The sequence below is a fragment of the Macaca fascicularis genome, chromosome X (assembly GCF_037993035.2).
Source record: "Macaca fascicularis isolate 582-1 chromosome X, T2T-MFA8v1.1".
Taxonomy (NCBI): domain Eukaryota; kingdom Metazoa; phylum Chordata; class Mammalia; order Primates; family Cercopithecidae; genus Macaca; species Macaca fascicularis.
The window spans coordinates 125441342-125463441 of record NC_088395.1 but is presented as its reverse complement, the minus strand read 5'-3'; the positions used below and the strand labels follow the sequence as shown (position 1 = coordinate 125463441).

The 22100-nt window shown below is 40.3% G+C and overlaps 1 protein-coding gene across 1 annotated transcript in view; it reads left to right on the top strand.

The window, feature by feature from the left end:
- The window catches only part of KIAA1210 (KIAA1210 ortholog), a 50672-nt gene that overhangs the window by 238 nt on the left and 28334 nt on the right, over positions 1-22100 (top strand). Inside the window, exons 2-5 of the mRNA XM_045383941.3 lie at positions 6395-6563; positions 13857-13983; positions 14618-14752; positions 17940-18095. Of these exons, the coding sequence (XP_045239876.2) occupies positions 6395-6563; positions 13857-13983; positions 14618-14752; positions 17940-18095 (587 nt within the window). The remainder of the gene's footprint in view (positions 1-6394; positions 6564-13856; positions 13984-14617; positions 14753-17939; positions 18096-22100) is intronic.

Genomic DNA, 22100 nt, shown 5'->3' with positions numbered 1-22100 from the left:
AGATTTGCCTGAGGTCCTGCAATCTTCTTTGAAAATGGTTACCAGATTTTACTTACTAAGGCCTTTTCTGCTTCATCAGAAAAAAAAAGCAATCAGAACAGACCATGATCTGACAAATTCAACTGAGGTTTTACTGTAGATAGTAATTCAGATCTAAGCAAGAGATTAATTTGTTGAGGAGCAAAAGGAGGTAGAAACAAAAGATGCCTCCACAGGCTTCTGTTAAATAGGATTCAATTGACAAAAATTCTCTTTGGCAAAACTTACTTGTGTATCCCTTGCCTAAACTGTGGCGCAATCTGTGAGTGATAGGTGATCGTGCATGGAACAATTAGAAAGGGAGGCAAATGTCACTAAACAATGATAAGCTTTACACACACACACACACAAAATAAAAAAGAAATCATAAGATGTAATGTGAGACATTGAGCGTAAAGACATAATTGAATTGAACAGTTTATTGGGTTGTTCTTCCATTCTTTTGCCGAGTTTTCTTTAGTGGTGTATGGTACAGAAAACTTTGTCTGGAAGAACAAAGGGGAATCTCCTTGTGGCTTCCTGGGGGCCTGGCTTCACACATGATGTGGGGCAGGGGATGCTGAGAGCCTGATCACGGATTCTTAATGGCAGTGCTAGGGTCTTCTTCATCTCTGTGTTATCACTGTTTAGTATTGTGTCAGAGAGAGACAGACAGAGAGAGAGAGAGAGAGAGAGATTAGGTGTTCCAAAATATTAAATAAATGAATGAATGAATAAATGAGTGAAAGGCCTTCTCACCAAAGCAGACCCAACTACCAAACCAACTGACCTATCTTTTTGGATATGAACTAAACAGATGCCTACAAAAGAAGATGGCAGCACAGTACATCTTGATGAAGAGTGGTAGTAAAGAAATGCCTTTTCTCTGTTCTCAAGTTTTTTTGTTTTGTTTTGTTTTGTTTTGTTTTTGTAAGACCAAATATTTGAGTACAATTTTAGAAGTTTTAGAACTAGTCAGGGCTGGCCAGAGAATAAGGTGGCTGTTGGGAGGTTAAAGGGAGGAGAGCTTAGTTAGAAATGTTTTCTTTCCAGCTAGGCGTGGTGGCTCACACCTGTAGTATTAGCACTTTGGGAGGCCGAGGTGTGTGGATCACTTGGGGTCAGGAGTTCAAGACCAGCCTGGCCAACATGGAGAAACCCTGTCTCTACTAAAAATATGTTTAAAATTAGCTGGGTGTGGTTGCAGGACTGTGTAGTTCCAGCTACTTGGGAGGCTGGTTCCAGCTACTTGGGAGGCTGAGGCAAAAGAATCACTTGAACCTGGGAGGTGGAGGTGGCAGTGAGCCAAGATCACACCACTGTACTCCAGCCTGGGCAACAGAGCAAGACTCCATCTCAAAAAAAAAAAAAATTGCCAGGCGTGGTGGCTCATGCCTGTAATCCCAGCACTCGGGGAGGACGAGGCGGGCAGATCACGAGGTCAGGAGATTGAGACCATCCTGTCTAACACATTGAAACCCCGTCTCTACTAAAAATACAAAAAATTAGCTGGGCATGGTGGCAGGCATCTGTAGTCCCAGCTTCTTGGGAGGCTGAGACAGCAGAATGGTGTGAACCCAGGAGGCAGAGGTTGCAGTGAGCCGAGATTGCGCCACTGCACTCCAGCCTGAATGACAGTGCGAGACTCCGTCTCAAAAAAAAAAAAAAAAAAAAAAAGTTTTATTTCCAAGCAGCAATGCAGCAATGCAGCAATGCAAGAGAACAAGGTCATCATTATGCGATGCATTTTAAAAGCTCATTCAGTTCAATTCAGATGGGTTCCCTGTATGCATGGTGGATAAGCAAATATACAACTTAGAGGCAACCATTTCTCATTCGATTTAGCTGTGTTTTCTTCTCTGGAGAAAAAACAGTCTTCAATGAGCTGTTTTCTGGTATGTGACACACTGCAGACCCTGACTGGATGAGTATATTGAAAGCTACTTGCTGTTTGGGAATGCAGTCTTTGGGCTTGGATGGGGAAATCAATGGCTTTGTTATAGAAGTCCAGACAGCTGTCACCTCTCAGCTGTCAGCTCACTGACTGCAGCTGCTGTACCCTGTGATGACATAAGTTACCCAGTGTATAGGTGACCTATATAAACATTGCTGGGTACAAATGTGAGTTTTTACCCATACCTGCTGTCTAGATCTCTCTACCCTTTGTGCTTTTCGTAGATTTTGAAAAACAGCCTGTGGAGGGCTCAGCTGCTGGTGATTTAAAGATGCCCCCACCACACTTTAAAAAATAAAGCTTCAAAGGCCAAATTTATAGACTTGAATATATGGCAACAATCTCAGATTCCATTAGAGTTTCAAAAGAAGCATAGCATGTAGACAGTATCCAGCTTTGTATCTCACTCCCAGGGCTGAGACCAGGGCTTGTCTCCATACATGGGATAGCGGGGGTGGGGGGTGTTGGATACAGTTAGGGGTAGGGCGGTTTCCTAATGGAAAGTAGGCTGAAGACATAGACCCTTGCTGCTGACATTGTATGTCTGGCAGTGGGTTGTCACAAAGGCCGTATCCAGTCACTGACCTAGAACAACAGCAGCCAACTTACCATGTTTGGCAGTTACCATCTCTCCGTGTCTCCCCAGCTCCCTGCTAACAAAGCTATACCACCACTACACTCAGAGCCACACTACAGGATGGAATGGAAACATTCTTTTCCTTCTGGGGTCCATAGTTAAAAGAGACACCCATTGCTTTAGCTGTTGTTGAATCCTTGCTGGAAAATAAGTTGTTGTTTCTGCCCAGAAAAGAATGGAAAATTGGGGGGAAATTGGACTATATGCATACTTAACTTTTAGCACTTGTTATAGTTCCAAAGTCACTAGTCATTTTGTTAATTTAGGAACATAAAAATGTGTTAATGTATAATTTTGTCCGCTCATACAATGATTATGTTTGTTGAATTCATTATTACAGCCTAAATAGTTTATTAGACATGTTTTTATCCAGTTATTCAGTGTTTATAGATTGTGTCACAAATGGAGCTACTAGCTGCTGACTCTCTTCTCCCTGTCTTTGCTGGATTATTAGAAGCAGGTTTGCAACTCAAATTCCCTAGCTTTGCTTTCCTCTCTTCCACTGTGGGATTTTGAAGCAAGAGGGGCAACAATTGCTGTGTTTCTAAATCTTCTGAGTATAAAGTTGTTCCCCTTTCAGAAGGCCAGAATGAGATCCACCTGTCAAGAATCAATAAATCGTCTGGGCACAGTAGCTCATACCTGTAATCCAGGCACCTTGGGAGGCAGAGGTGGAAGGATCTCACTTTGTTGCCCAGGAGAGAGTACAGTGGCATTGTCATAGCTCACTGCAGCTTCAACCTCCTGGGCTCGAGCAATCCCCCTGTTTCAGCCTCCTGAGTAGCTGGGCATACAGGCACTAACCACCACCCCCAGATAATTTTTTAAATTTTCAATAGAGATGAGGTCTGGCTATGTTGATCAAACTGGTCTTGAACTCCTGAGCTCAAGCAATCCTCCTGCCTTGGCTTCCCAAAGTATGGGATTACAGGCGTGAGCCACCGTGCCCAGCCTTAAATATTTTATTATTGTAGAAATTAATTTTTTCTGAAAACATTTTTAAAAGGGATCTTGGAGAAAATATACATTTCCTATTTCATTTTCATTTTTTATTCTTTCTCTCTTTAGGTAGAATTGCGAAGTTTTCCCAACCATGCCCCTATATAGGCACATTCTAGTAGATAAGAAATTGCCGAAGTCATCCAAAACAGAAATTACTTAAGCAGCAATTATCAAGCAAATAGTCCTATAATCTTTCGTTGCTCTATTCCATGCTGGCTTCTGCCTCCAATTTTGCATATTGTACAGTTCACTATTCAGTTATAGATATGGGTCTGCTTCTAATGAACACAGAATTGAATCCAGCCTTGATAAACAAGTAATTACTGAGTCCCTAACACTAGCTCACATTTACTGAGCACTTACTACATGCCAGATCATATGCTAAGCTCTTTACCTATGTCATTTATAATTTGCATCAACTCCTATAAGGGCCAGTGTTTAAATTATAGTATGCTGAAAGATGACTCTGTTCAGTGGTCTCAAGTCAAGGGAAGTAACAAGCTGTGTTGGTATTCTGCGCCCCCACGTGGACACAGCTGTTACTGCATGCCTTGCACTGTGCTGGATGCTAAGGAGGGCTTGCCTGCAGCCTTGATGTGGGGGTAGTAGCCAAGACATAGGGAACTATAACTTATTTCTTTCTCACGGATACCCAGAACATGATAAGTACTTGACCTTAATAAATATTTGTTGAATAGATGAATGAACGAATGAATGAGTAAGCTAAGAACATTCAGATGCAAAACTTGTGATGCTAACAGCCAAGTTTTAGGTGTTCAGAGGACAGAGAGAAGCATGAGTTTCACTGATTGGTGGGAAACTGGACTTAAGGCAGGCCTTGAAGTTTAGGAACCTTTACCCTGGCAGGCTCAGGAGCAATCGGTGCACAAATAGGTCATAGCGTTTCAGAGCTAAAGGAACTCTAGTTCAGCATTTCTCAAAGTGTGTTTTGCCAGACATTCTGCTGACACACATTGGGAGATAATATTGTTGCCTGGTTTCTTGGAACTTCACCATATACATAACCATTTTGAAGTTTCAGAAAAGTTTTGTTGAAAAGAAGACTACTGAACTTTGTCTAATCCAGAATTTTCCAGATTGACTGGACTACAGATCCCTGTCTCATGCAACAAACCTTATGAGCATCCCTCTGAACACACTTTGGGAGATGCTGATCAGATGGATTCCTTTAATTTTCCTGCTGAGTCCCAGAGAGGTTGAGTGACCTACTCAAGGTCACAAAGCTAATTGATAGTGAATTTAAGCCTAGGATTCCAGAATTTTCTGACACTTGGATGGTGCTTTCCATTACACCATTAAGCCTTTCATGATGGCTGCTGCATTGGCAACTCCCTTGTCTGGACCCTTCATTGCCAGCACAGAATTGCTGTGCTGATGAGACCTTCTGGAGACCAGACAGTTGGGACTTGGAATGAGACAACTTAGTTGGCACTTTTTGCATGTGAAATCAATAAGAGCTAATTCCTTCCCTCTGAAGAATGCAGCACGAGCCCTCTCCCCCTTCTCCCCTTTAGTTTCTTAATAAGCACAATAAAAACATGTGCTTATTAAGAAACCAAAGAGGCCCAGCGTGGTGGCTCATGCCTGTAATCATAGCACTTTGGGAGGCCAAGGCAGGTGGATCACTTGAACCCAAGAATTCAAGTTCGAGACTAGCCTGGGCAACATGGTGAAGTGTCATCTCTACAAAAAATACAAAAATTAGCCAGGTGTGGTGGTGCATGCCTATAGCCCCAGCTACTGGGGACGCTGAGGTACGAGGATCGCTTGAGCCCAGGAGGTGGAAGTTGCAGTGGGCCGTGATCACGCCATCACACTCCAGCCTGGGTGATAGAGTAAGGCTCTGTCTCAAAATAAATAAATAAATAAATAAAGCCCAAACAGAGAACCTTAAGAGCATTTAAAGCTCACATTCCTCACTGCTGCCCTGGTAATTATTATAGATAGAGCAAACTCTCATTTATCTGCATGTGCAAAGGGCAGCAGCCCTGTAGATAATCCAAACCAATTGGCAAGAGTTGAAGAACACACACAATGATCATCTCACACACACACACACACACACACACACACACTCCTTGAAAAACTCTTTGGTATCTGATTTTGACATGCCTTTTACACAGGCAGCTTCTTCGCCTGGGCAGCTTTTTCTTCTTTCTGATTCCCAGCCATCTCCCTTGCTCATAAATTCCTTCCTCAAGGAAGTGTTCCTGGACTGCACTAATCAACCGCACTCACTCTTTGGGTCTGCATCCTTTGAGCACGCAGGCTGGGAAGTATCAACTCCCACTTAGACTTGGATTTCTAAGGGTTCTGAAGTGTTTTTCTCATGTGGGAGCTTGGCTCTCCTATTGGATTGCAATGACTCCAGCCATTGGGGTAGAGTCAGGGGAGTACCAAGTGCTTTCATTGGCTCAATCATTGCTTCACATGAATGAACTTCTTAGGACAAAGAAAGAGGTGTATATGTTAATAGCTGAAATTGAGAGGCAAGTGAATTCCTAGTGAGTTTGGCCTGAATAGAGGCTGCCCAGAGATCACAAGCTGTGGCCTGGGCTTCTCCTTTCACCAGTAACTCAGACACTTTGTTACTGAGTTATTAATGAATGTTGAAGGGTGCTGTCAGCATTGGGGTTGAGTCCAAGCTCTGCAGGCTACCTGGGTGGGATCACGGTCCTCGTTCCTGTCATGAAGGCCCTATTTCCTCTCCTGTCTTCCCTTCTACCATCACACTCTGTCTCATTTTCATTTTTCACTTCCAGGAAAGAAGAAATGCAAATTTAAAGCCCTTAAGAGCTTTTTTGGTAAGAAGAAGAAAAAAGAAGCTGAAGATACCCAGGAAGAAGAAATGCTAGAACTGAGCTCGTCCAGCAGCAACATTAACATCTCTTCTCTGGAGCCTGCTCGAGAAAATCAACCAACTAAGGCCAGGTCAGCTCAGATGGGGTGGAGAGTGATGGGGAGACAGGAGAAGAGGCAGACAGTTGGATCTAGGTCGCCTTTCGGCAGCCAAATCACCAGGGACACCAAGAGACCCCACCTGTGGGGGCCAGGCTTGCAGCCATTGCCAATGCAGTCATGTCTGGGGTAGGGAGTGGTGCTTTTCTCTCTGTGCATATGCATGTTTGTTGTCTGAGCTGCACAGCTCAGTGGGTTGGAGCATGGCAAATGCATACCCCACTTCCCAAGAGCACTGAGTAAGAGGGTGCAGATATTCTGGGAAGCCCTGACTGTCACAACAAAAATAACTTGAGATGTGGGGCCTGCAGCCAATGAGGACCTGAAGGCCTGTTTGATTTGGTAAGAAGGGCCTACATCATTCAGGAGGCTTGGTCTGGTTTGCTTGCCTGGCTCTCAGACTACAGATCTGGCCAAGATCTCATAACGAGTGATGAAAGCCTCATATAGTAAAGCTATCTAGCTGTGAGTGGGGTGGGTCATGAGCATGAAATCACTGTGTTGCTGTAAAAACACACACGCAAGCAAACAACCCAGATCCCTTTCTCCTTCCATCCCAGGAGACTAGGGGAAATGCTATAGTCACAGAGGGCATGGTGAAGACTGTTTCCAGCTACCACTGCCACCGCTATTCAGATATTCATTTGCAGCGCCCAAATTTCCACATCCTGTTGTGCAATCTGGACACCTAGGATCCCCAGCTGTCTCCCGATCAATCAAATCTCCCCCTATGAAGTTCTACTTAGGACTGTTCTCCTGGACTTAAATACCAGACTTATCTGGACTCCTCACAGAGCTCACCGGTCCTCCTGCCCATTCCAACCAGGCAAAACCTTCATGAGGCAGTTAGCTGACATGTTATACTGTCCCCAATACCTCCCCCAATACGTTCTATAACATAATGGCCTCATAGTTATCATATACGGTTCCTTAAGAACAACCTTCATGAGTGCCTCCAGTGTGAGGAAGTTCAGATAGTCTTGCTGGAAGTAGGGGAGACGGTTTTGAAAGAGGGGCTTATGTAGTACCTCACAAGTAACACTATTATAGCCCATCGCCTTGCAGTGTTCAGTAAGTCTAAGACTAGCCCTGCTAAAACCTGGAGGTCGGTCAGGGAGGGGCATTCAGGTTTACTATCTCTGCTAAAGTTCTACATTTCTCCCTCTTACTTGTTCCTTCCTTTCCAGAAGTGTGTGTACACGTGAACGAGAGAGAGAGAGAGAGATAGAGAGAGAAGGTGGGGATTTAACTTAGGGGGTCTGAAGATCACCCCGATCTCAGTCTTTTGCTTAATGTGCTAGGGGAAGAAACCCTGGAAAATGTCACTCTGGAGAAGGGATATCAGCTTTCTTCATTCACTGAAGCAATCAATCATAACAAAACTTATGACCAGCCTTCCCCTGGCCTGTACCATAGGGCCAGCATCTGTTTCCAAGACTGTATTAAGCTGTATCTGATGGAATGGACAAATCCCGTTCCTTCATTTGATTTCTTAATGAGTGATGTTATAATAATATACTTTACTGCCCTTAAAGGCTGAGATTTTGTTTGCGATTTTTAATTTATTTTTTCTTTTCACCTCCAGGGAACAGATCGATGAGCACTAGATATGTTAAGTGGATAAGAGTTTTCATTTCTGACAAACTTGGCCACAATTGGTGCTAATTTAATCTTTTGATCAGGGAGGGCTTGGCACGATAGAGCCAATTCAACAGCTTCACTCTGGTTAATGCACAGCATGGAAATGAGAGACATTTCTAAGCCCACTCACAGCCCAAGATTTCCTCTCAGTTTTTTTGCACAAAGCAGAGGAGGCAAGGTAGTCACAGATGCTACACTGGTTCTGAACCTCTGAGCCAGTAGATCATAGAGCAGCAGTGAATGAAAGCATGTTATGTGTGCATACTGAGCATATGCGTGTATATAGAGATGTCTGGAAACATTACTCTCTCAATGCTGAGTCAATCATATATATGCCCATTAAGTGTTTATCTAGAGAGTCACAGTAATTTTCTGCTGGACTGCTGTTTTATAAAGCAGACTATGTTGCTTCCAACACCAGGGCCACCCGGATAGCAGAGTTTTATAGGGAAAAGGTAAATAGGAGTTTAGTAAAAAGTAGCAGACATCTCTCTCCTCTCCTCTCTTGTTGGCCCACAAGCCATCTTAGAGTGGGTTCTGTTTTGATCCCCATAACATGAGATTATCCTTATAGTGTGTCATTATCAAATATATCCATATGAAGGCCCCATTGGCTCATAAAGACAGGGCGGTGCTAGCTCCACAATGCCCAAGCTGCTACTCTAGTTACCATTTAAAGATATTTTTTAAGTGCCAACATATATGTATTGTTTTGTAATAAAGACAATAAGTACAAAAAGGGCATTTAAACATTTTAAAGTTTATTTTATCTGTTTTTAAACATGGCTATCCCTCCCTAAAAGAAATCCTGTACCAATTAACAGTTTTCCCCCTGAATAACCACTAATCTACTTTTTGTCTCTATAAATTTGTTTATTCTGGATATTTCATGTAAGTAGAATCATACAAAGGTTGTTTCACTTAGCATGTTTTAACTTAGCATATTTTCAAGAGTCATTCATGTTGTAGCATGTATGAGCTTACTTGCTTTTTTAATTCTTTTCTTCCTTTATTTTTTTGTATCTAATCTCATCTCTTATATAAATATACACATTTTTTCCTACCTAACAGGAATAACTTTGTTATTTAAAATTTTTATGTTTCTATATAACAGCTTTCTTGAAATGTCATTCACATACTACAAAGTTCTACCTTTTAGAGTGTGCAGCTATCACTATTACCCAATTTTAGGATATTTCATCACCCTAAAAAGAAACCCTGCACCCACTAGCAGTAATTTTCCATTCCCCTCTCCTCTTTCAAACCACTGATCTGCTTTCTGCCTCTATGGATTTGCCTATTGTGAACATTTCACATGAATGGAATTATACAATATGTGGCTATTTTTGACTGGCTTCCCTTCACTTAGTATGTTTTCAAGGGTCATTCATTTAAAATCATGCATCAAGAACTTGATTTCTTTTTTTGGTAGCAGTTTTATTGAGATATAATTCATATATTATACAATTAAACCACTTAAATGGTAAAATTCAACATTTTTTTTTGTAAATCCACAGAGTTGTACAATCATCATCATAATAAATTTTAGAACTTTTCCATCACCTCAAAAATAAACTCCTGTACCCATTGACCAGTCCTCCCTATTCAACCTTCCCCCGACGCCCGCCAGGCCCTAGAAATCATTAATCTGCTTTCTGTCTCTGTGGAGTTACCTATGCTGGACATTTCACATGAATGGAATGTGGTCTTTTCTTACTGACTTCTTGTACTCAGTATAATGTTTTTAAGGTTCATTAATGTTGTAGCATGTATCAGAATTTCATCCTTTTTGCTATTGAATAGTAGTCCGTTGCATGACTATACCACATTTTATCCATTCATCAGTTAATGGATATTTGAGTTGTTCCACCTTTTGGATATTGTGAATAATACTGCTATGAACATTTGTGTACAAGTTTTGGGGCAGATATGTGTTTTTATTTCTCTGGGGTATATGCCTAGGAGTGGAATTGTTGAGTCAAATGGTCGTTATATATTTAACCTTTTGAGGCACTGCTAGACTGTTTTCCAAAGTGGCTGGACCATTTTAACACCAGCAATGTATGGGGGCACCACCAGCACTGTATGGGTGTTCCAATTTCTCCACAGCCTTGCCAATGCTTGTTATTATCTGAGCTGAATTTTCAATTCTAGCCATTCTACTGGGTGTGAAATGGCATCTCATTATGGTGTTGATTTGTTTTTCCCTGCCAGTTGGTGATGTTGAGGATCTTTTCATGTACTTGTTGGCCATTTGTATATCTTTGGAAAAGATATTTGTATATCTTTCTTGTTTGGAGAAATGTCTATTCATATCATTTTTTTCATTTTCTAATTGGGTTATTTAAATTTTTATTATTGAATTCCTTAAGAATTCAATAAAAAGAATTCCTATTAGTAAGAAAGAGTTCTTTATATGTTTCAGATCCAAGACTCTTATCAGATATATAATTTGCAAATATATTCTTCCATTATGTGGGTCATCTTTTCATTTTCTTGCTAGTAACCTTTGATGCACGAACATTTTTAATTTTGATGAAATCCATTTGTATTAGTCCGTTCTCACTGCTATAAAGAACTACTTGAGACTGGGTAATTTATAAAGAAAAGAGGTTTAATTGACTCACAGTTCAATCATGGCAGAGGGTAAAGGGGAAGCAAGGCACATCTTACATGGTGGCAGTAGAGACAGAGTGCAAGCAGGGAACTGCCACACACTTTTAAGCCATTAGCTCTCATGATAACTCACTCACTATCACGAGAACAGCATGGGGGAAACTGCCCCCATGATCCAATCACCTTCCACCAAGTCCCTCCTTCAACATGTGGGGATTACAATTTGACATGAAATTTGGGTGGGGACACAGAGCCAAACCATGTCACTATTTATCTATTTTTTTTTCTTTTGTTACTTGAGCTTTTGGTGTCATATCTAAAAATCCGTTGCCAAATCAAGATCACAAAGATTTAATCCTATGTTTTTTCTAAGAATGTTATAGTTTTAGCTCTCATATTTAGGCCTTTAATCCATTTTGAGTTAATTTTTAAAATTACACTTTAAGTTCTGGGATACATGTGCAGAACATGCAGGTTTGTTACACAGGTATACATGTGCCATGGTGGTTTGCTGTACACATGAACCCATCATCTACATTAGGTATTTCTCCTAATGCTATCCCTTCCCTAGCCCTCCACTCCCCAACAGGCCCCAGTGTATGATGTACCCCTCCCTGTGTCCATGTGTTCTCATTGTTCAGCTCCCACTTATGAGTGATAACATGCGGTGTTTGGTTTTCTATTCCTGTGTTAGTCTGCTGAGAATGATGGTTTCCAGCTTCATCCATGTCCCTGCAAAAGACATGAGCTCATTCTTGTTTATGACTGCATAGTATTCCATGGTGTATATGTGCCACATTTTCTCTATCCAGTCTATCATTGATAAGCACTTGGGTTGGTTCCAAGTCTTTGCTATTGTGAATAGTGCTGCAATAAACATACATGTGCATGTGTCTTTATAGTATTTTTATATATGGTGTGAGATAAAGGTCCAACTTAATTCTTTTGCATGTGGATACCCAGTTGCTCTAGCACCATATGTTGAAGAGACTATTCTTTTTTCATTGAATAGTCTTGGTACCCTTGTTGAAAATCAACCATAGACGTATAGGTCCATTTCTGAACTCTCAACTCTATTCCATTGATCTATATGTCTACCTTTATGCTAGTGCTACACTGTCTTGATTACTGTAGTTTTACAGTAAGCTTTGAAATTGAAGTATAAGTTATCCAACTGTGTTCCTCTTGTTCAAGATTATTTTGGCTAATTTGTGGTCCCTTGCATTTCACTATGAATTTTAAGATCAATTTTCCGGAAAAAAAAAAAGCCAGCAGGAATTTCAATAGGAATTGCACTGAATCTGTAGATCATTTTGTGAAGTACTGCCATCTTAATAAGTTTAAGTCTTCCAATGAATGAACATGGGATTTCCTTTCATTTATTCAGGCCTTTGCCATTTTTCTCATCAGTGTCTTACAGTTTTCAGATTATGAGTTTTGCACATCTTTTGTTAAATTTACTTTCATGTTTTTATTCTTTTGTTGCTATTGTAAATGGAAGTGTTTTCTTAATTTCATTTTCAAGTTGTTCATTGCAAATGTATAGAAATACAATTTTTGTATATCATTCTTGTATCCTTCAACTTAGATGAATTCGTTTATTATTTCTAGTCATTTTTAGTGTGTTCATTAAGAGTTTTATATACACAATTACGTCATCTGTGAATAGAGATAATTTCACTTCTTCCTTTCCATTCTGGATGGCATTAATTTCACTTTCTTACCTAATTTCCCTGTCTATAATCTCCCATACACTGTTGAATAGAAATGATAAAAGCAGTCATCCTTGTCTTGTTCCTGATCTTAGGGGGAATACATCCAGCCTTTCACCATGATATTAGCCGTGATTTGTCACAGATATCTTCTATCAAGATTGAGTGCATTTATCATGGAAGGGTGCTGAATTTTATGAATTTTTTTTCTGCATCTATTGAAATGGTCATATAGTTTTTGTTTCTATTCTATTGATATAGTGTTTGGCATTCACTGCTTTTCACACATTAAGCCGATCATTCCTTGTAAATCCTACTTTGTCGTGGTATATAATTCTTTTTATATGCTATTGGATTCAATTCGTGAGTGTTTTATTGAGGATTTTTGCATCTATGTTCATAAGAGATATTGGTCTGTAGTTTGCTCTTCCTGTGATGTCTTTGGTTGAAATTTTTAAAAGGTAAAATACATTACCACACTCCAAAAAGGAGTCTTTCATGTCTTTAGCCTTTCATTTGTTTTTCTCTTTCTTCTGATTTTTCTTAACATGTAATTATCATCAACCTGGTACCATTCCCAATCAGAAGGTATTTTCATCTGGATTTAGTAAGCTTGGGGAAGGGAGGGGCAGGTGGTACATAGGATGACTTTGAAAATAGGATAGATATATTGCAGAGCTCTTGTGTGAAAGAGGAAAGGATCTGATGAATGAAAGCCTCCTGTATCTGAGAAGATCTTTTATATTTTTTAAAATCAAAACAAAAACACTAGAGAAAAATTTGGGTGTGAAAGATCTTTTATAATTCTCACTGTAATAATAGCAAAACTCATGGCCTTTCCTCCCATTCCCCAGAATTGCCACTATTGAATTATATACTTTAAATGGGCAAAATGTATGATATATAAACCATATCTCAGTAAGACTGTTATGTAAAAAGGATATATGCTCATAATGTAAAAAGTAAAATTATACAGAAGGACATGAAGTGGAAAATGAACATTTCCTTCCTGTCCCTAATGTGTCATTCCTCAGAGGGAACCACCTCTAACAATTTGTGGATATCCTTCTAGATTTTTTTCTTTGAATATGAACTATATATGTGTGTATATATTAAATGGGGCCATACCATTATTTTTTTTCACTTACTATCTCATGAGCCGCTTTCTATGTCAGCACATATGCATCCCTGCTCTCCTTCTGAGGTATCTATGGTAGGGCCATATTACGAACATACATTTGTCTTCAGTTCCCATGGCCCTTGGGTTGCTTTTACAAGACCTTTCCTTTCTGTCCAGGGTCAAGAGCAGCATGGGGAGCAAAGCCCTATCCCATGATAGCATCTTCATGTTGGGTCCTGAGCCTGAAAGATCAGCAAGTAAAATGTGTCCTTCTATGGATCCCCAGAGAGGCAGACCTCGGCAGGTAATAGTGGACTCGAGCATCAGTGTCTAATTGAACTACTTCTCTTCTGTTCCCTACTCTAACCCTGCCAAAATTAAAAGGAGTGGGAACTTGATTCTGCTTCTCAGCTGATCCTGCCCCCACAGGGCTGTTGTAAGCCTTGAGTGACAGAATGTATAAATATATAATGTGCCTAATACCTGGCACACAGTGTTGATTAGTGTTGCCATATTCACTTCTTTTTTATTTTATTTTATTTTAATTTTTTGAAACAGATCTCACCCTGTCACCTAGGCTGGAGTGCAATGGCATGATCATGGCTCACTGCAGCCTCAACTTCCCAGGCTCAGGTGATCCTCGCACCTCAGCTTCCCGAGTAGTTGGGACTACAGGCCTGTAATGCCTGGATGATTTTTTGGTACTTTTTGTGGAGACAGGGTTTCACCATGTTGCCCAGGCTGGTCTCAAACTCCTGGGCCCAAGCAACCCTCCCGCCTTGGCCTCCCAAAGTGCTGGGATTACACGCGTGAGCCACCGTGCCTGGCCTATATTCACTTATCTTAACATACCATAAGAATAATTATTTTGACAGCAACATTCCACTGTTTATATGCTGGCATACCAATCCTCAAGTTTTTCTCTCTCTCTTACACAGAGATCCCGTATTTCCAGAACTCTGCCTAAACCTAGGAGTAGTGTGCCTGGAGTTGTGTCTGGAGCCATGTTAGGAGCTGTGCTTCAAAATGTGCCTACAAGTGCATTCTGGGTTACTGGCCCCAAGATCACTGAGGTAACAAAGTGGAATTGTTCTGAGCATGGGCAGCTCAGTCAGAAATCAGAAATGGACAGATCTATGCTTGAATTCTTACTCTGCTGCTTACTGGCTGTGTGACCCCTGGACTAGTTGATTAACTTCTCTGAGCCTTCTTTTCCTCATCTACAGTGGTTATAATATTAACATCTACCTCAAAGGGTTGCTTGTGAGGATTGAATGAAGACTCAGAGAAGTTAAAGATAGTGCTCAAGCTCACCCTGGTAGTAAGTTGTAGACTTGGAAATCTGACCCAGGTGTATTAAACTCAAACCCCATGATCTTTCCATTACCCCAAGATACTCAACTTCTTTATACCTGCCTGGAGAGAAAGAAGGGTACACCTTAGTGCCTACGTAATGTAGCATCTTGCCTCCAGCTAATCCTAAATTTATGGTAGGGATCCATTACTCAGTCAGACTATATCTGTGATCCAGAAATGCTTCAGGGGGAGCTGGAGATATTGTCAAGGAGACAACCCTTAACAGCTGTCTTCCCCATCTCAGCCTGAGGGTGGAATTATGCCCAAGGGTCCCTGTGTAAGTGGGAAAGCCACACAAGGAGGAGACCCTTCTCCACTGGAGATATGATTATTTTCCATTTGGCAAAAGGTAAGTGGGGCTTATTTCTGACATGCCTGCTAAGATCCCACATCTCTCACTCTGGTTTCCTTTCTTCTGGATCCATTAGCTATACAGGAGAAAACACTGAGATAGACACTAATAGTGTTGACCCTAAAGTTGTTAAGCAGCCCCTAGGGTCAGAAGACTGTTGCCCTCTTGTACTACAGCAGGAAAAGTCACTTCCATGAACTATTCAATCTTCAGTTTTAAACATCAACACAAGCTTTCACTCACCGCCATAGTTACACTCCCTGCAGCCTCACGACCATGACCAAGTGGCACAGGGTTCTCACATTCAGAAAGAGGAAACTAGTTGCTTGGACTCCTCCATCTTTCCCCTCCTCTCTTAGTCCCAGCAACAGAGAGACTCATATAGCAGAGATATTCCATTTTTTTAAAAAAATTATTTTTTTGTGTGAAAGTTAAAGGAAAATATTCTAGGGGCATTACTTCTCACAAGGAAGTGGTTGGGGAAGGCCACAATAGCCTAAAGGCAAGCTTTCTTAAATGTTTGGTTTGGGCCTACACCTCACACTTTTGGCCTGATCCCTTAGTTGATACCCTGTAAAACAAGGTTGAAGACAGCATAGGGTATTAATAGGACCTAAGTAATCAACAACCAACCTGACCTTTGCATGGGAAACTTCCCTTAAGTACCAAAATGACAACTCCAAATGGAAGGATGGTTGATAGCATTAAGTCAAGGGTCCTGACACCCAGTGCTACATAAAAGCTGGGGCAAGCATGGAATTGGCCAGTGGGATCAATTCCCTTGAAGGGGCAGGATTCTAATGGATTAAGTGACATTCAGAACAACTAGGAGATTGTGAAAGAAGAAATCCAGGTATACAGTTATGTCAGAAATACTGACACTGAACCAATTTTATTTCCTGCCAGATTTTTACCTGATGTCCCATCTGAAGTGTTAGGAATGTGGATGCCTACATTACTCTGCAAGACATTTTCTGTTCCCTTTATTTGAGTACAAATAGTTAAAAAGATACAATGGCAGATTATTAGCATCTTGCTGTTGTTGAATCAAATTGAATTTAGTCATTTAAGAAACTGAGACTTCAAAACAATTTTTCTTACTGCTCGCGGTCTTGACTGTCCCTCAGCCCTTCTTAAGGAAGCAGGCACACCATCTATTCCGGTTGTTGCCTTTAAACGTCTTGAACTTGGCCTTCAGTATGGGCTCTCCCTTTTCTGGCCCTTATAATTAGGAGACACCAGTTCATAGTGATCAAGAACAAGGGTTATCAAGCTGGACAGACCTTTCAAATGCTTGATCTGCCACTGGGAGAATTAGGGGAAGTTACATCATCTCTCAAACTTCGTTTTCCCCATCCGTAAAACGGAGCCCACAATAGCAAATGCTTTAAAGAATTGTTGTGAGGCTTCAGTGAGATGTATCTATGGAGAGCATTCCCTGCTTAGCACACCGTAAGCCCTTAGTAAAAGTTAGTTGTCATTATTGTAGTTATTATTAATAAAGCTGGGCTTGGAGTTGGTTGATATGGCCTCTCCCCAAGAGCTCCCAATGGGGCCTGGTAGTAATAAGGAAGCACTGGAGAACCTGGCCAGGAGCACCCCAGGAGCATAACCTTGGTAAGCTTCACTGTGGCCCCTTCTTTGGCTATAGTGTCTGAAGGCTGTCTGCCCTGAGCTGAGCAGAGTCTACAACAGAAGCAAGCATGTCAGCTTCATGACAGCAAGAATTTGTTTTGTTTATTGTTGTAGGCCCGTTTCCTGGAATGGGATGTAATGCATTGTAGATGCTTAGCCAGTGTTTGTTAAACATAAAAAGCAGGGATTCTGACCCACATCAAGAGGACCATGGCAGGGACCACTGCCTCAAATTCAAGTGTACCATTTTCTTCAAAATGGAATCAACTAAACTGTCTGCTGAATCCCAAGGAAAATCCAAATGATCAATTTTTGTCCCTTTAGGAAACCATTCCGTAGATTTTCTTTAAAATCTATAGATTTTAAAATTCTGTAGATTTTCTTTAAAATCCCAGAAAGTCATTCTTGACAGGATTAAGATAAGCAACGAACACAGTCAAGATTCTATCCAAATAATTCATGGAATAATAGGAGCAAAGAGTGTAGTTTGGATGCCAATTCCAGGTCATAACTCAAAGATTCGCCTCTACGAGAACTGGACTTCCAAAGTCAAATTCAGACATTAAAAGAAAGATCAGAACTAAATAAGATTTGTATTTAACATCAGTAAGGAGATAACATCAGGATTCTGATTTTTCACGAACAAGCAATTTGAAGTTTCTGTCTTTGGGGATTGGCAAAAGTGTGCAGCACCCCAGAGGGAAAATCAAGGCTAGTAGTCTTTGGTTTGAGTAGGTATTAGAAATGAAGACAGGAAGGTAGGAAATTCTTCCCTGGGCTTATTTTTTTCACTTTGGATTCTTAGTTCTTCAACCAACTTTGGATTCCTTTCTCTTATTAAAGAATAAGAGAAAACCACTAATTTGAGGGAGAGCGCACAGGTTTTAACTTGTTCCTTCTATTCTCCCTCTTGACAGAACCCACCATCACGCCAACGCCGACTCAGCATCATCCCACCTGTTATCCAACCTGACATAATTTCTAAGAACTTGGTAGAAATCTCTCTCGATGATGAGTCACCCAAGAATCCACAAAAGAAGGCTTTACCACATGAGAGTTTGACAGCCACTCAGGTGAGTATATATTAAGGGGCAGGTTGAGGGGGCTCACAGATCAGAGGCATAATTTCTTCTTGTGTCATCTATTCTCCCGCTGGAGCTCAACACTAGGGGGATGATTGGGGAAGGAGCTGACATTCTTGGCTTTTGATTTGCATGGTGGTTTTCCATCCAATTCTACAAACCAAATAATCACCTTTTTAATGTATAAGCAAGAGAAGATAGTATTTTGGAAAAAATAAGTTTGCAGATGTTTTGAGTTATTTCATGAAGATAAAAATAGAGACTTTTACTGAAGCATAGTCTCTACACTTTGAAATCCATAAAATATCAGAGGTTAGGGCATATAATATTGTTTGACACATATCCATGTGAAAAATCAGCTGACACATGAGAGGGTGATGTGTCTATTTCATACGACTAGATTTGTCAACCAGATAATATCAATCAGCGTATAGTAGTGCGTGCCCGTATCAACACTTCCATTCTCAAACTAATGTGTGTTTAATTGAATTGGTTGTTGGTGAACTTGAAAGGGCTCTGAGAGTGAAGTAGAGTTTAGAATGATTAACCTTTGGAAATAAAAAGTAAACAGAAACCTAATTTTTAAGGAAGAGAATTGACCAGTCAGAACAAAACTCTATTTTGATGTTAAAAGATCCTATGAAGTGAAGCAGCCCTCAGTTAGATATGTCAACAAAGAAACAAATTAGGTTAAAACCAAAGTTAAAGCACAGACTGGTAGTAGGTGGATGGATGCTTATTGTTTTATGGATCTGGGTTACGACTACAAGTATTTTCTGCAGGATGCCACTAAATCAGATTAATTGGGATGCATAATCTGAGTTAGTGGAAGAATTGAATTAGATACCATTTTTTATTGTGGTAAAATACAGATCACATAAAATTTATCATTTTAACCATTTTAAAGTATACAATTCAGTGACAGTACATACATTCACAATGTGATGCAATCATCACCACTATCAAAGTCCAGAACCTGTTTGGTTCTCCCAAATGCAAGCCCAGTTCCTATTGAGCAGTCATTCACCATTCGTATCTCCCACCAGCCCCTGACAACAACTATTCTGCTTTCTATCTCTGTACTTGCCTACTCTGGATATTTCATGTAAATGGAATCATACAATATGTGGCTTTTGTGTTAACTTCTTCCACTTAGCATAATGTGTTTGAGGTTCATCCATGTCATGACATTTATCAGTACTTCATTTCTATTTATGATTAAATAATATTTCATTATATGGATGTACCACATTTTGTTTAGCCATTCATCCATTGATAGACACTTGTGTCCTATCTACCTTTTGGTTATTGTGTATAGTGCTATTATGAACATTCGTGTACGAATTTTTGTTTGAATACCTGTTTTCAATTCTTTTGGGTATATACCTGGAGTGGAATTGCTGGGTTATATGGTAATTCTATGTTTAATCAAACTGTTTTCCCCAACAGCAGTACCGCTTTACATTACACTTGTTAGGTTCCTGTTTTAAAAAAATTATAGTCATGCTAGTGGGTGTGAAATAGTATCTCATTGTGGTTTTGATTTGCATTTCTCTAGTAAATAATGATGTTAAGTATCTTTTCATGTGCTTGTTAGCCATTTGTATATCTTCTTTGGAGAAATATCGATTTCTCCTTTGCCCATTTATTAATTGGGTTATTTATCTTTTTGTTGTTGAGTTTGTAAACCAGAAAAGTACCTAAGACAAATTGTCAGAAACAATTTGAAAATTTTATTTTGCCATGGTTAAGGATGCGCACCTGGGAGGCAGGTCTGTACCTTTCTCTAAAGATGATTTTGAGGACTTCAGTGTTTAAAGGGGAAAAGGTGGATATTGGGGAAAGATGAACACAATTTTAAAAGGTGTGGGAAGATAAGAGACAAATAGTTGCGTTTGAGTCTTTGATCAGTCTTTCACTGAATACACAATTTACATATGAGAGGGGATAGAGAAATGGTCACTTATGCCTTCATCTTCCTCAGTGAATCTGCATTTTTACATCAGAAGAAGCAATCAAATATGCATTTGTCTCAGGTGAGCAGAGGGATGAGTTTGAGTTTTGTCCTTTGTTCCACACCTGTGAAGATAAGCTGTCAATATACCTTGTCAGGGTAAAATTCTTAAAGCTTAAAGTTTGGGCTGATTAAATTCCCTGGCCTCAGTCACATTGCAGGGTAAATGCTAGTAGTTAACATTTGGGGGTTAAGTTATTCCACTGAATTGGCTAATAAGGAGTTAATTTAGAGTGCTACAAGTTTGCCTCTTTTTGTAATGTCTCATGCTTTACCTGGATGACTTACACCATAATTCCACAGCATTGTATACAAATAAGTCTCCGAAGCACAGAGCCATCTTTTTTTTTAAGCAATCCTCTGCTGCGTATGCCTGTAGTCTCAGATACTCAGGAGACTGAGGCAGGAAGATCACTTGAGGTTAGGAACTTGAGGCTGTAGTGCGCTATGATCATGCCTGTGTGTAGTCACCATACTTCCACCTGGGCAGTGTAGTGAGACTCTGTCTCTAAAATAAAATAAAATTTTAGTTTTAAAATCCTCTAATACATCAAAGGAGAACATAATGCTCCTTCCCCCATGATTGCACAAAAATTTACAACTTTCAAAGTGATTTTCCATATATAGTTACATTCAATTCTCTCAATAACTCTGTAAAGCAGATAGGAAAGACTCTCATTGTAGATGAAAAAAAATTGAGGTTCAGTGAGGTGAAGTGACTTGGCCAAGGCCACAGAGCCAATCAAAGATAGAGCTGGGGCTTGATCCCAGGACTCCTGACCAAATCCATAGCACTTTTCACTGAACTATGTGGCCTCTAGCAGTCATCTAACTTTGTATAACCAATGCCCAGCAATAGCAACAACAGCTAACATTTATCAAGACTTTCTTAAGTAACGGGCACTATGTTAAGCACTTTCCTTGTATAATTTTATTTAATCTTTACAACAACAAACCAAAGTATATATTACAATTATTCCCATTTTACAGACATGAAAACTGAGGCTCAAAAGGGCTAGGGAACCTGCTCAAGGTCAGACAGCCAATAAATTGTAGAGCTAGGATGTCATATTCAGGCCTATTTGGTTTCAAAGTCCATGTTCTTATTCTCTATACTAGTTAAGAAATTGAAGAGATTGTGACAGAAAGGGGAGGGGGCTGCAGGGAATATCAGAAATTCCACCTTCAAGATCTTTCAAGTTGGCAAAAATATTGACCACAACAACTTTAAGTAACACAGATTTTGAATGAAGCAGCAGCTGTGCAGGAACTCTCAGGAATGGGCACTTTGCCACACCCAGGAAGTTAAAATCCCTACAGTCATTACTGGGTCTCACACTCTGTGCCAGTACCTCTTGGTGCAGAAGTTTCCCACCAAGAACCACTTTTCCCACCAAGAATTGCTTATTCTTGTGGAGATAGACACATGCTTTTAGTTTTGACTCACATAGAACCCAACTCTCCAACATCCCAGTGTCAGTTTCAGAATGTATTTTTTCCCAGAGTGACAGCTTTATGGGCCAAATGCTTGACGAAATCTGGGCCTAAACAGCCACCTGGTAATCCCCTTATTTAAGACATTACAATCAGAGCTTTCCTTTGTCTCAAGAAGATAGTCAACCTTCTCTCTGTCCCTGCTCAAAAGGGGAAAACCCTAGCATCATACAACAGAAAAATAAATCATTAAAAAGTACTACCAAAATGTGCATTATTGACTAAACTCCTTTGCACTGGGTCTAGAAACTTGACAGAAGGGAAAAAAGAAGTGAAAATGTGTTATTATTTTCCAAAGAGAAGCTCTTATCCCAGCTAACAGCAAATAAATGTCCAGCTCTCTAACAACCAGTGCTGAAGAATCCTTTCCCCTGGCCTGAGGTCCAACCCAGGTTCCTTATCTAAGATGATTCTGGATTAGTAGGTACCAGGCCGGGCACGTCTCCCAGATGTTGAGGCACGAGAAGCCCATTTAATTCCAGATATTA